The sequence below is a fragment of the Stigmatopora argus genome, chromosome 10 (genome assembly GCF_051989625.1).
Source record: "Stigmatopora argus isolate UIUO_Sarg chromosome 10, RoL_Sarg_1.0, whole genome shotgun sequence".
Classification (NCBI taxonomy): Eukaryota; Metazoa; Chordata; class Actinopteri; order Syngnathiformes; family Syngnathidae; genus Stigmatopora; species Stigmatopora argus.
This window is the reverse complement of record NC_135396.1, coordinates 10,472,896-10,487,555: the sequence shown is the minus strand read 5'-3', so window position 1 is coordinate 10,487,555 and position 14,660 is coordinate 10,472,896. Positions and strand designations below refer to the sequence as shown.

The window sequence follows — 14,660 nt, the reverse complement described above, 5'->3', positions numbered from 1 at the left end:
CCCAGGATTTCCCAAATTTCCCAGTTGGCACGTCATCATTAATAGATATGAGGTGGTTGCTTTTATTTTGAAATGGCACTTCCTAGCGCATTTACAGCACATTGCCCTAATGCAGAGTCTGCACGGATATAGACAAGCTAAATGGAGGCAGGCATGACTTGGGCTTTCGAGTGGAGCCTCAGAACAGAAGCTGAACGAGCAGCAGTTAAGAAGCAGCGTCTCCTCCCATTCTCTTCCATCTGTACGCCAAGTTGGAGCGGAGCTGCTTGACCCACGCCCACCTGCACGCTCCCCATCTGGGAATCTCCACGTCGACTCAATCGCGCTTTGTGACAAAAGGTAAGCCAATCGCTTTTTTAATTTGACTACAATTTAGTGTTACTGGGAACTAAGTAGATTCTTCCTGCAAAACTAAACAAGATAATAATAATAATCACAAAACAACAACAACATTGACGGCGTTTTCTCTCATCACGTGTTTATTATATTCGTTTCAGTAAATCAATGTATAGATCACAAAAAAGTTTTAATACTCAATCATGATGTTTATCTCAGTTTACTCACAATTAATCTTCCTCGGTGTAAATTGTTCAAACGTTTTATGAAACAAAATGCAAGATCTAATTAAATATGACTAGCAACAGGTGCCGATGCAGATTGTTCCTTTTAGTTTCTGCCATCTAACGGACGACCATCGAATTTGTCTGCTTGTCACTACTCATTGAATTGGATTTTTTTTTAAATGTTTGAATGCTTTTATTGTCATTAAACAAGTACAATGAGATTTAAAGCTTCACCACAAAGTGTGTGCCAATGATAGATCGCAAATCTGTCTGATCTGAAAAAAACAAGTATTGTGTTATAATGTTGCACAAAATAGTCATTCCAAAGACTAATGTGTATCAGAGAGTGAAATGTGTTTTTTTTTATTGTATACGGTCTGGTGACATTATGTGCATGTTTTGCCAACAGATCAAAATGCCTATCGCTCTCCAAAAGATTCAGAGTTGGGATTTTATTATTATTATGTGATTTTTTGAAAACATTTTTTTATGGTTTGCTAACTTTGGTGTAGGCGGAACGGCGACTGAGTGGTTAGCGCATCAGCCTCACAGCTCTGGGTTCAAATCCAGGTCGGTCCATCTGTGTGTAGTTTGCCTGCGTGGGTTTTCTCCGGGTACTCCGGTTTCCTCACACATTCTAAAATCATGCATGGTAGGCTGATTGGACACTCTAAATTGCCCCTAGGTGTGGGTGCGAGTGTGCATGGTTGTCTGTCTCCTTGTGCCCTACGATTAGATGGCTACCTATTCAGGGTGTCCCCTGCTTCTGGCCCGGAGTCAGCTGGGACAGGCTCCAGCACCCCCATGACCCAAATAAGGATAAAGCAGTTCAGAAAATGAATGAATAACTTTGGTGTAGACAACATGGTTTGAGTACACATAATATGAACATCAATTTCATATTGATCGGATACCACAGGTGGGCAAACTATTCCACACGAACTGCAGTGATGGGTTTTCAATCCAACTCATCAAGATGACACCTTTTCACCAATATTGTGTACTCCAAGTGCAATCTGTGGATTGCACTCAGGTGCCTCTTGTTTCCACAGAAACCTCATTGCTTAAACTGTGTGTGCTGGATCCATACCTGTCAACCTCTGCCGATAACTGCCCTTATAAATGATTATGATTCCCCTTACAAACCCCCAAAAAACCTTACAAGCACCGTACGACTCGTACGGTGCTTGTAAGGTTTTTGGGGGGTTTGTAAGGGGAATCATAATCATTTATAAGGGCAGTTATCGGCAGAGGTTGACAGGTATGTGGATCCATTGGAACAAAAACCTGCACCCACAACTCTGTGCTTTTAGCAGATTTGATGTTTTTTGATAATTATGTGGCTGAATGTTTTCAAACTTGAATATATATATTTGGACAAAAGGCCATAAAAGACAATGACAATGTTCATTGTTGTTTTTCTATGCATTTGATCGTTGCTTAACTTAGTGATGTATGAATCCAGATTAAAGTTTCGTTACAACCCAGTAAATGGCAGCAATCAGCAAAGATTGTGTTGTTTATTGGCTTCACGTTTTGGTGCAGAAATTGAACCCAGAGAGCAAATTTACTTGCTACAATGTCACATCATTTGGGGCATCCTCAATGTGTGCTCAGCTGCTCTTCTCTGTTGCGGTGTGCCATCTTCCGGTAGATTGCCTTTCCATGTCTCGCTTTCGCTTTACTTACCTCCACGGTTGCACTTGCTGAATTCCCGACGCGTCTTTCAACTGCTTTTCAGATAAAATGTCCTTATTTGAAAACCCGAAGGATGGTTGGCGGTGCCACATATAGGGTGGGGGGCTCTCCTGGGTTCTGGACGCACAGATGCTGTCCCATCTGATAGGAATATATGACCCTACCTACTCGATTGGCGGGGATGGCACATGACTACCCGACTGCTACTGCACAGCAGTTTTATTTTCCGCATGACTAACACACAGCAGAGTTGGTTCATGTCTATGTGGAACCAGACATTCAGATAAATGAAATTGGTCATGCTCAGATCAGAGATCACAAAAATAGGACGTCAATTCACCCTTCATTATCACTGGAAATTTGTCCTTGTATACTCTGTTCTGCCATGATACATGACTAACACCTAAACACACTAAACCTTTCAATCTGACCTTTCACGCTGTGTGATCTCTAGTAAAAATAGTCGTATCACGATAGCAACGATACTTACAACAGGTAGTATGTGCATTTAATCATGTTTTATATATCACTTCTGTTCTTTCGTTCTGTGTCTTCCAACCCCGGTCCCCTCTTTTTTTGGTTTGCAATCTCTGAATAAATGATGAATACAAAGGTCCAATCACAGCCATGATAATGAATGAGCGAAAATATTGTTATTTTTAATATGAAAAAAGTTAGACAGCTTTGTAAAATTTTTATTCCTTTTTTTCCTTTTGCACACATACATACAAATGCCGTGTTGTCTGAAATGCCTGCGAGTGATAAGGCAGGAACCCAGAATGCTACAAATAGGTGTACTTGTGTCTTCTTGTACTACAATTATGTGTACTTGCATGTACCTCTACTAAAAGGATGCGTGCTTGTACTACAAGTACGTGTACTTGCGTGTTATTGTACTACAAGTACGTGTACTTGCGTGTTGTTGCACTACAAGTACGTGTACTTGCGTGTTGTTGCGCTACAAGTACGTGTACTTGCGTGTTGTTGCGCTACAAGTACGTGTACTTGCGTGTTGTTGCGCTACAAGTACGTGTACTTGCGTGTTGTTGCGCTACAAGTACGTGTACTTGCGTGTTGTTGCGCTACAAGTACATGCACTTGCGTGTTGTTGCGCTACAAGTACGCGCACTTGCGTGTTGTTGCGCTACAAGTACGCGCACTTGCGTGTTGTTGCGCCACAAGTATGCGCACTTGCGTGTTATTGCGCTACAAGTACGCGCACTTGCGGGTTATTGCGCTACAAGTTCGTGCACTTGCGTGTTATTGCGCTACAAGTACGCGCACTTGCGTGTTATTGCGCTACAAGTACGCGCACTTGCGTGTTATTGCGCTACAAGTACGCGCACTTGCGTGTTATTGCGCTACAAGTACGCGCACTTGCGTGTTATTGCGCTACAAGTACGCGCACTTGCGTGTTATTGCGCTACAAGTACGCGCACTTGCATGTTATTGCGCTACAAGTACGCGCACTTGCGTGTTATTGCGCTACAAGTACGCGCACTTGCGTGTTATTGCGCTACAAGTACGTGCACTTGCGTGTTATTGCGCTACAAGTACGCGCACTTGCGTGTTATTGCGCTACAAGTACGTGCACTTGCGTGTTATTGCGCTACAAGTACGTGCACTTGCGTGTTATTGCGCTACAAGTACGTGCACTTGCGTGTTATTGCGCTACAAGTACGTGCACTTGCGTGTTATTGCGCTACAAGTACGTGCACTTGCGTGTTATTGCGCTACAAGTACGTGTACCAATCATTGATTGTGATCATTTGATATATAATTTACTACAGGATTTGTTTGCTTTTGAAATGTGCACATCAAAATGATTGAATTTATTTAATATTCATAAACTCTACACTTTTAACATATCCATGACATCGAAGTAGAAAATAATTTTTGGATTACTTTCATCAGGGCTGTGTAATAATGTTGGTTTATCCAGGTTTCATATTACTGATCGGTGGTTATTGTTTTTGATACTCCCTCTGAACATTTTTGTTATTGTCAAAGGCAGCGGGAATCGTGAGAGTTTGAGTGAAGGACTGATTTGTTTTGAGTAACGCTCTTTAATGACTGTCACAGATTCAGCAGGGTATGCAGCTAATCAACCCATGGTGCATCCGAGAGTTATCTTTAAAAACACAAACTAAAATTTGTTTGTATTGTTAGCTAAAGATGGAAACTCTGTACACTAATTGATTGATTTATGTAAATTCTCACACTTTTTAGGACATAAAGTCGTGACTTGTTAGAATATTGATGGGATTTTGGTTTGGTTTATATTTAATGTTTGATGAAATCAAAGTGTCAAAGACAGGCTTGTATTTCCCATAATCTGAATAGACAATGTAGTCAGATTGCGGAGAGATTCTCAAACTGTGGTGAGCCAGCTCCCTCTAGTAATAGTATGGGAAAGAATAACCAATAAGATACAGATACAATCTACAACATTAACAAAAAGCATACCAATACCTTGATTCCTACATGTACTCTGTGGCAGGATTTGAAAAAGTGTCTTTATTGATGGAAAAACCTCCTCAGACTCAATTGCGCTCTTTTAAATGTAGCTAGTGCTGTATGGCAGGACATCACTAGATTACAAAGGACAAAACAAACTATTTTTTCAAACTTAGTAGTAGTGTAATTTGTAGTCATTTCCACAAAGCACCAGTAAAGTTAGGAGAAATTCCTAAATATGTATGACTTTTGAGTTTCCACTCTTGGCTCTTTGTATTTTATACAGATGTTGTTTAAACTCCAAAAAACAGAAACCAAGAATCGCTAATGCAGAAAAGCAAAGTTTTCCATGCAGTCTTGTAAACAGTAATGTTGTTGGTCTATTCTGTTAATTTATTATGCTGGAGTGGCATCACTAATTCCACTCCCTCAGGGATCACATTCACACTTTCAAATGACTTCTCATTTCATTTTCTCATTTTCTGAACCGCTTGATCCTCATTAGGGTCGCGGGGGGTGCCGGAGGCCAGAGGCAGGGGGGTGGGGGGTCCCCCGAATCGGTGGCCAGACGATCGCAGGGCACAAGGAGACGGACAACCATGCACACACTATGATGAATTATAATTATAATTGTACATGATTCGATGAATAAAAATATCCTTTTTTTGTTTAGCCCTGTAAACCTAACATAAAAAATTGACCGTCAAACTAACTCCTTTAACTACTTTCTCGTGTACTCCCCACAGCCTGTTGTAAGATGTTTCTGTTTGTTCTGAGAAGTGGGTCACATGCTTAAATTATCCATTTACAGGCTTGCATGCATCACTGCCAAGAATTTGCAATTCGTGGTAGACTACAGCAAAGCAGACACAGTGACCTTTCAAGAGGATGGAGATGGGAGCAGAGCGCGGCGGCTTGCAGAAGAATCAATGCGGTGACAATGTATCCAGAAAAATGTGCTTCTCATCCTGCTCCAGTCTTAAGGCCAGTATTTGTTTTAAATGAAAAAGGTTGGCAAAATAGAGGTCCAGATCCAGTAGAAGTCACTAAAGTCCGGGTTTCCAACATTTCCTGATTGTAGCATGTATAAATCCATCTACCAAAGCTGGTGTTATGAATAATTTAGGGCATATTGCATTATACTCTCAGAAATGTAAATGCCTTACACTCAATTATTTTAATTAAATATAATGGTACCATATTTTATATTTTATGAATTATAAGCTTCATCTGAATATAAGGTGCACATTCAATAAATTGCCTATTTTAATCATTTGTTTCATATACAAGGCACATGCAGTAGTAGTGGTGTGGCTGGTGGTAGTTCTAGTAGTAATTGGTAGTTGTGTTATATATCAACTAGATGGAGCTGTGCTGAAGGAAATTTCAGACATTGATTAGATAAGTGGTTAACACGTCAGCCTCGCAGTTCTAGGGGTTGTGGGTTCGATCCCAGGTCGGTCCTCACTGTGTGGAGTTTGCATGTTCTCCATGGGCTTGCGTGGGTTTTCTCCAGTTCCCTCCCGTATCCCAAAAACATGGAGGGTAGGCTTGTTGAACACTCTAATTTGCGCCTATGTGCCCGTAGATAGCTGGCATAGGCTCCAGCACCCCCCGCAACCTTTGTGAGGATAAGCAGTTCAGTTTTGAGTGGGTTCCTTCATAAAAGCTTTACATAAATGCTTCAAGTTTTTCTTCTTTTTTATTTTTTTAAATTCCCTGGCTAAATGTGCACTTAAGTATCACCCGTTAGAACTATTTTTTCCACAGCAGGCGGTCTTTTTTTATAAGCACATCTTCGTTTTCCCCCCGCTGGCCTGACAGCTCACGCCGACCAATTGGGGATGGTAAATGATATCTTGTGACAAACCCCAAACAATCACTGTTCCATGTCTTGTGGTTAACTTCTGTTGTGGCGAGTAATGTAACAAAAGTAACGAGTTATAAAACTAATATCATTACTATTTTCAAAGGAGCCATGCAGTTAACTGGGAAAAATAATTTTATTAAAGTAATGTAGTAGCACAGTGCAGAGTGGTAAACACATCTGCCTCACAAAGAATGAAGGATAAATTCCTCTGACTAAAGTAATGTCATATTAGCATTGAAAATTATTACAATGCTCTTGAAAACTTGCACTTTTTAAAAAGAATGTGTCCTTTGACACATTTTTCCTATGAATACCTATTGTAAAACACATTGAATGTGGAATTAAGACTGCTGTTCATCTTGAAACATGAGCCTTTTGGGAGGCACAACAGTGGACTTTCATTTATTGGCTTGTGCCTTCAGGCAGAATTTGAATGGTCTCATTGATTATTGTAGCGTAATAAAAAGAAATATTATCAAGTCTAAAAAAAAATCACTGGTATTTTCCATTGTGCAACTTGGCAAAATCTTTTCAATTGACTTTACTATTGACATCCATTTGCCTCACAAATTGTGTCTATTTTCCTGCTCAAAGAAAAACGCTGAAAAATACGGCAGACCACAACCTGACTCTAATGTTTTGGTTAGACCACCTCAGGCTTTTCCATCTCACTCTCAGCCTTTCTTCTAAGTCAAACAGCCTTTAAAAATAAGCTGAAAGTCTTCTTTCAAGGTTTGTGCAACTTTAAATGAGATCAAAAGCTCTAGTTGGTTCTTCATCCAGATGAAAGTGATGTGAGACAATAGGGTTCAAGCTTATCATAATAGCGTCTCTGGACAGACTTCATTTCTTCTCAGAATTGTTTAACTTTGGGTGGGACGTGGCACAATCCCATCGAACACAAATCCTATCCTTTTTGTTTATTGTACCTGTAAGGATAGAAATTGGGTGGCAACATCCCTGGACAAAGGTTTTATGATTGTGTCATAAACAGTATTACATTCTTGACAAAACAGTTAGTGTACAATGCAACACTGCACCCAAATTTAGTTCAAAGTGAAGACTGAACTTTGAAACATAGCTTGTTAAGAAAAATATTTTGAAAAACAGCATTTTATCTGAACAAGGTATACAAATGTTGGTTTTGTAGAGCCTCATTTGTTCTAGAACAAACAATCTTATCGTGGGCTATAAATGACTCCATTCTCTAATTGGAGCAAAGCTGCTCTACATTTTCCAACGCTTTGTTTACCCTGCATTCAAGTTAAGGGGATTGTTAGCACCGCTTGTGTTTGTGCACACAATAACTTAAGAGCCAGTTTTCACATAATTCTGCTAATTAAGCTTGTTACAATGTATGGGCGACTAAATGAGGCTCAACAGCTTTCTTCGTTGCAAAATTCACCAAGCAACTGCGAACACCATTCGCCAACAAGCAAACTTATACATGTTATATGTTTACCAATAGGCTGGTTGAGTTGAGCTAAAATAGCAAGTTGTTAATTTTTCATCGACTAGTGCTATGAAGCTGCCTGATTGGGGTAGTGGTTCACTCACCTGACATCGATGCAGGCAGGCGCTGGCTCAATTTTCTTGGTGGCGGGATGATTGTGAGTGCGAATGGTCGTCTGTCTCTCTGTGTGTCCTACAGCTGACTGGCGACCAGTCTAGGGTGTAGTTTTCCTTTCGCCTTAAGTCAGCTTGGGTAGCCACCGGCGACCCTCGCAAACATTACGAGAATGTGCGGTATGGAAAATAAATGGATGAATAAACCTATGAAAAGGTTTTGTAAAAGCAGTATAAAGAGGGCCTTACTAACCAGCTCCTGTTTTGTTGATCAATGATCACATCCTTCCTCACCAAGCTTATCCGACCATTCCTTTATAGAAACAATATAGTTGGAGAGTTTATAGTCTTCATAACACTGACTGTTGTTACACCGCCTTATACCAAAGAAATATCGTATTGGCCTTTTGGTAAAGACTAACATCTGAGCATGTCAACCCTATTAACAATATGTCTAAATGTTATAATGAAAACTATAATATAAAAATGTTTTCACTTCACCGGATTTTATAAATTATTTTGTTTATATATATATATATATATATATATATATGTGTGTATATATATATATATATATATGTGTGTATATATATATATAAAGGCATAGACTTTAAGTAATAAAGTAATTAAAGAAACTGTTTCATAGTACATGCTATAGCAGGGAGTTGGTTTTTTTGATAGAAATATACTCTTCCCTTCCAGTGCATAGTATATGAGGCCTTTCATCATGTAGAAGATGCTTTCACTGTAGTACAAAAGAACATTGCTTTGAATCCACACACCAGCGTTTTCTTTTTTCTATTTTAGTCATTTTTGATGTCATCTGTTGTTGAAGGTTCTGCCTGTGCAGCATAGCCAACAACAGAATCATATATAGTATTTCCATCAATTTTTGTTTTATTTGTGAAAAATCAATTATGGTATGATCCATCGCATGTTAATTTTGATTCCTATGAAAATTATGGTTTGCTTTTTATAGCCTTAACCTTTAATGACAAACTGGATACGGATTTCCAAAACACTGCTGGGTTTCTGATAGATAATTGTGTAAAACTAATAGAAACATTTCATAACCTAATGGGTCACAAAAGTCATTTTGAAGGGGATTCAACACTTGGGGCTGCAATTAGATAATGTGCCTCTGAGACTTTGATAGCTGTGAGCAAAATATTGCTCCTTTTACACAATCCTGTGGTACAATAACAGTTTTAAATATTGAGATGAATAACTTTGTTTTGACCGTGTCTTCTCATGCAATACAAATGAATGTGTCCTTAAGGATTCATTTCCTTTGTCCTCCATAGATGTTTCTGGTCGCTTTGTCCTTTGCCTATTTTGCAAAGGCTCTGTCAGGGAGCTACATGAAGAGCACAATAACTCAGCTGGAGAGGCGCTTTGACATTCCGAGTTACCTAATAGGGATCATTGACGGAAGCTTTGAGATCGGTGAGTTGGTTTGCTTGCTATCACTTTTATACTTCTGTGTCAAAACCATGTCATCCACTCACCCCACACACAAAATGAATGGGTCACAAAGCTATTTGAGGTGCAGAGAAAGGATTTCTTGGGCTTGTGTACATGTTTGAGATTTTACCATAACCAATACGCAATATTTTATTTTGACTTACTAGCAGTATTCCTCTTGCAAAATTTCAAAGAGTTTTAATTTTTGGCAGGAGGTAAACAGTAAAATAAACAATCCAACTACTAAGGCAACTGCTACTTCTCACATGGTGTGCGTGGTATGTGCGGTCAAGACGTTTTTACAAGTAACAGGGGTGCTCAGGCTACGGTAGTTATTAGTTCTCCCAGCTGCAGTAGTTATCATTATTCCTTCTTTATCTGCTTTTTACAGATTAACTTTTTGTGCTAGAGACTAATTTAAGGAGTTGAGATCAATCAAGTAGTCACAAGTAAAAAATAATTCTCCCTGGATTCATCATCCTCTTGAGATATGATGTTTTCGATGTCGCAAACAGCTGTATTGTGGATAATTGTTACAATGACCAGCACTGCTAAATGTCGAAAAAGTGAAATAAGGCCCGAAAAACATATTCTGGGGAGATTTTACCTCACAAGTTCAAACTGGATTTAGAATCACCATAGTGACAAGTAAATGAGAGAGGAAAAGAGAGAGCGCTGGCACCGAAGCATCCAAAGATGCTCCATTAACTTTGGTTCTTGGGCACCTACTGAATGGTAAATATTTTACATTTACGCCTCTGGGAATTTGATACTGGTGCACTTTTGACGATGTCTTGTGTTTTCGTTCCAATGTATTTGTTAAAAGTTTTTTTTTGCCAATATGTCATTTGTATATTAGACAATGCAGTCTTCAGTAAAATATTTTGATCAAAACTACAGAATACTTATCAGCTGGTCCACTTCTTTGTGCTCAATCCATTCAGCTCACCGCATCGTGGAATGATAAAAAATAGTTATATCATTCGAGTGTTAGTGTTGGAGCAATTTGCTACGCAACAAATTAACCATTGTTGCAAGAAAAATGATTGGTTTTCATGGAAAGAAAACAACAGAAACGCTAACTGGCACAGAAATAAAATTATACGGATGAGTGCGCAGCATGTGAAAAAATCTACTCTCCACTACAACACTTCCTGTAACTGACTCTAGCTTCCTGGTCATGCATGGGATTAAGATTGTGTTTTGCCCTTTGTTTTAGTTTATTTTACAAAGAAAATGACTACAGGTTGTGACTCGGTAAAATCCAATTTATAGAATTCAGAAAAAAGTACGCTCTGAGTTGAAAAATATGTTTGTTGTCCATCTCAGGGTCACCTATCCCGGCTAACTTCAAGCATAAAGTGGGCTAATCCCTAAAACCGTTAACAATTAGTTGCAGGGCACACGTTGAGACAGACAACATTCACACTCAAAATCTCACTGCAGTGAATGACAAATGATCCCACACTCTCTGCGCTGAATTGAGGCGACTATGCCACTAAGTTTATTGCATAGAATTGAAATTCAAAAGCAATTTCTGATTTCTGCAGATTAATTTTTCTGAAGTCACTGAGGACATAGCGGTAAATTTGCCTTACTTTAGGCAAATGCAGCATGATAAATCCTCACTCAGTGATAGATGTGTGTGTGTGTCTGCAAACGGTTGTCCATCTCAGTATGTGCTTGGCGACCAGGTCTGGATGTCTCATCCACCTTGTGCCCGAAGTCAGTTGGTGTGAGATGGTTTATACATTTCATATAAAAATTGAAAAGGTCATCTATAGCACTCTGAAGCGGAATTATATAGTCCTTTTTCTCCTGTAAAATATATTCATGTGGTCAAGGCAACCAGCTACTTCTATAGAATTGTTGCCAGGGAAACACAGTGAAAGGAAGGGCAACACCAATATAAAGCGGAAACGAACGTACAAATTCACCAAATGGAAAGTGCACGAAAGATTCTCCTATAGTAGACCCCTGCCTGTATGAGGCTTGGCATTCATAAATTGTTTTATATTTTTTCGCCATTCCTTGCAGAAAATGTCATTTTATTTTCTGTCATGTCAGGGGGAAAAAAGTCAAAGTTTTGTTGTTTTTGTAGCTAAATACTGTATATGGTACCGTGGAATGAAAGAGTTATTAAAGGTGGTCATTCTTTCCAAGTGCACATTGGCATGTATATTTTGCAAAATTGAGCATGCAAGGTTAGCTGCCCCAAATATTAGAATACTTTGAATGATATAAAGTCACTAATATTTGATCTCTTCTAACAGGCAACCTGTTAGTAATAGCATTTGTCAGTTACTTTGGTGCCAAACTCCATCGACCAAAGATTATTGCAGTAGGCTGTATACTGATGTCCATTGGTACCTTCATCATTGCCCTACCTCACTTCATCATTGGACGGTGAGTAACAAACAAAAGTTGGACTTTTAGTGAACATTCTGCTAGGTTTATTTTGACCAGTTGGTTTCTATAGCACAAACCTGATGGAAATAAGTCACTAACTTTTGCCTTTCATTTCCATTCTACGGTTTGTGTACAGTTATGAATTTGAATCATCAGCACGTTGGGTTGTGAATTCAAGTCTTACCCCATCCCCATGTTCCACGGCTGACCTCATCCAGGATAATAATTTACCTGAAGTGCCAGTGACGGGTTCGTGTCTGTTCATATAAACACGCTTAAGAGATGCACTTTCTCACAGACACACACATGTACCACAATGTAATAATCTCCTCCAGATTGTGAAGGAGATTCCAACCTGTCAATGTGGATATATGTGCTCCTGGGAAATGTCTTACGAGGGATTGGAGAGACTCCTGTCCAGCCTCTCGGAATTTCTTATATAGATGACTTTGCTAGTGAAGAGAACGCTGCTTTATATGTGGGTAAGAAAACAATTTTCAATATCCCTGCGGTATCTACTATAAATGCTAATCTACTGCCATACTAACTGGGGTTTTTATTTTTATTTTTACTCCACGAAAAACGTCAAATCACAAAAATAATATTGTTTTTGTTAGTCAATAATAGTAGTTATCACAACAGTGACTTAGAATTGTGTAGTGTGTTTCCAAATAATTTTATGCTAAACCAACAACATAGTTTTGTTAAACCCAAAATGGTGTGTGGTTACTGTTAGGCCAAAAGCCCCCTGTCGCAATATTAAACCATTAAATGCCATCCCATTTTTTAAATACCTCCTTTTAATTTGAGAACATGCCGTGTGTTCTAGGGTGTGTGCAGACCATCTCTGTGGTGGGACCTGTTTTCGGCTACCTGTTAGGCTCCTTATGTGCAAAAATTTATGTGGACATAGGATTTGTAAAACTGGGTAAGTTGTTTTATTTTTACATTTCCTGGTCAGAGAAAAATATCACTTATGTTTTATCAAAACAAGGTTAGGGCTTAGTCATACAATGTGATTAGTGATATTAGGAAGGCTGTTTCCTGGCAGACTTCTCATCTTTAATGAAAACAGAGGCATGATGTTATCGTCACAACAGCATGTGCAGCAGATGTATTGAGTGGGAGTCAGCACAGATTTTCAGGATTAGCAAGAATTAGTTAACGAACCAGAGAAGCTTTTAATCAAATAGAGTGCTGCAGTGAGAGTGAAAGCAAGAATACAGCCAATCTTATGCTCCGTAAGGTATTGCACATAAAGTAAGGTTCTATATGTGAACAGAGATTAGAAAGTTTTTGCTTACTTGGCTTGGACATCACTGTGGTTAAAGTAATAAAGAAGATACCATTTATTTTCAGCCTTAAATGAACGTGTAATATAAAATAAAATAGTAATATATTACAACAATAAATTTCTATTTTAGAAAAAAATCATGAGTGCAAGTTTCCATGTTCATGGGAAAAAAGGCAATTTTGCATAAATACATTCTTAAATAGTTAAAGAAAGGGTTATCAGTACTAGTATAAAATGGTGGAGTTACAAATAAAATTTGGCAATTTGTATTAAAAAAAATATAATGTATTGTAAAAACAACCTACAGAAAGTTGTACTAATCTAACATAAGTACCTAAGCACTCAATATTTTGCATTTTCATCAGTAACTTGATATTTTGAGTATTCGTGAGCCATGTTATCATGTTACACAACTTGATCAATGTCAACATTTCAGGGCGAAACATACCTTTCTGAGTCATGTTCAGTTGTAAAAACTTTAAAAGTGGATTATGTTTCCCTGAAATGTTAAATTGAATGCATTTAGCCTTGACCTCACTCATGACACTTTTGAGCTAGTACACTGCCAACAGCACAGTCACCAAGGTTACGTACCTTAAATCTATGCTGCTGGACTATCATTCAGAAGTTGTTTGTCCGAATCCCACTCAGTTCACCTGTATGTCCATAAACCAGTGTACTTAGTAGAAGTTTGGCCAGATTGCCTTAAGATCTTATTATAATTGCTATAAAGGTGAACAATAAACATTGTGTCTCTCTATTCATCCCAACACAGAAACCATCACAATTACCCCAGCAGATTCCCGCTGGGTTGGAGCCTGGTGGTTAGGCTACCTCATAGCTGGTTTCATCACCCTACTTTCTGCCATTCCATTTTGGTTTTTACCTCGCTCACTACCAGTTTCAGGCTCACCTAAGCCTGAGCAAAAAAGTTTTATTAAAGACTCTGCCTCCACAAAGCACAGGTATCCAGTCGAGGAACATACCAGTTTCATAGAGATGGCCAAAGGTGAGTATAGCTAAGACTAAATAAAATGTATTTAAGTGAAGGCACAACTCTTTGTATAAACTATCTTGAATCTACTTTTAGGCTATTTTTACATGGCAGCCTTATTCAGCGATAATATTAATGATCAGTGGCACGGTGACTGAGTGGTTAGTACGTCTGCCTTGCAGTAGTGAGCTTAAGCCTTCTTGGCCTGCTTATGTAGAGTTGGCATGTTCTTCCGTGCTTGTGTGGGTTTTCTCTGAGTGCTCTGATTTCCTGCCACATCCCACCAAAAATGCATATGAGGCTGATTGAACATTTCCAAATACCTCATAGGTCTTAAAATGAGAG

At 38.8% G+C, this 14,660-nt stretch overlaps 1 protein-coding gene across 5 annotated transcripts in view; it reads left to right on the top strand.

Annotated features, from left to right (window-relative positions):
* Positions 1-14,660, top strand: part of slco1c1 (solute carrier organic anion transporter family, member 1C1) — a 29,698-nt gene that overhangs the window by 4,542 nt on the left and 10,496 nt on the right. For 2 of the 5 annotated variants that reach the window (XM_077612411.1, XM_077612406.1), the window contains exons 2-9: positions 116-339; positions 5,530-5,702; positions 9,459-9,600; positions 11,892-12,024; positions 12,164-12,276; positions 12,363-12,509; positions 12,857-12,955; positions 14,097-14,330. In XM_077612411.1, coding sequence (XP_077468537.1) covers positions 5,607-5,702; positions 9,459-9,600; positions 11,892-12,024; positions 12,164-12,276; positions 12,363-12,509; positions 12,857-12,955; positions 14,097-14,330 — 964 coding nt within the window. In that variant the 5' untranslated portion in view covers positions 116-339; positions 5,530-5,606. Of the gene's footprint in view, positions 1-83; positions 340-1,075; positions 1,134-5,529; positions 5,703-9,458; positions 9,601-11,891; positions 12,025-12,163; positions 12,277-12,362; positions 12,510-12,856; positions 12,956-14,096; positions 14,331-14,660 lie in introns of those variants that run through there. The other 3 variants (XM_077612409.1, XM_077612407.1, XM_077612410.1) reach the window with 3 other exon arrangements.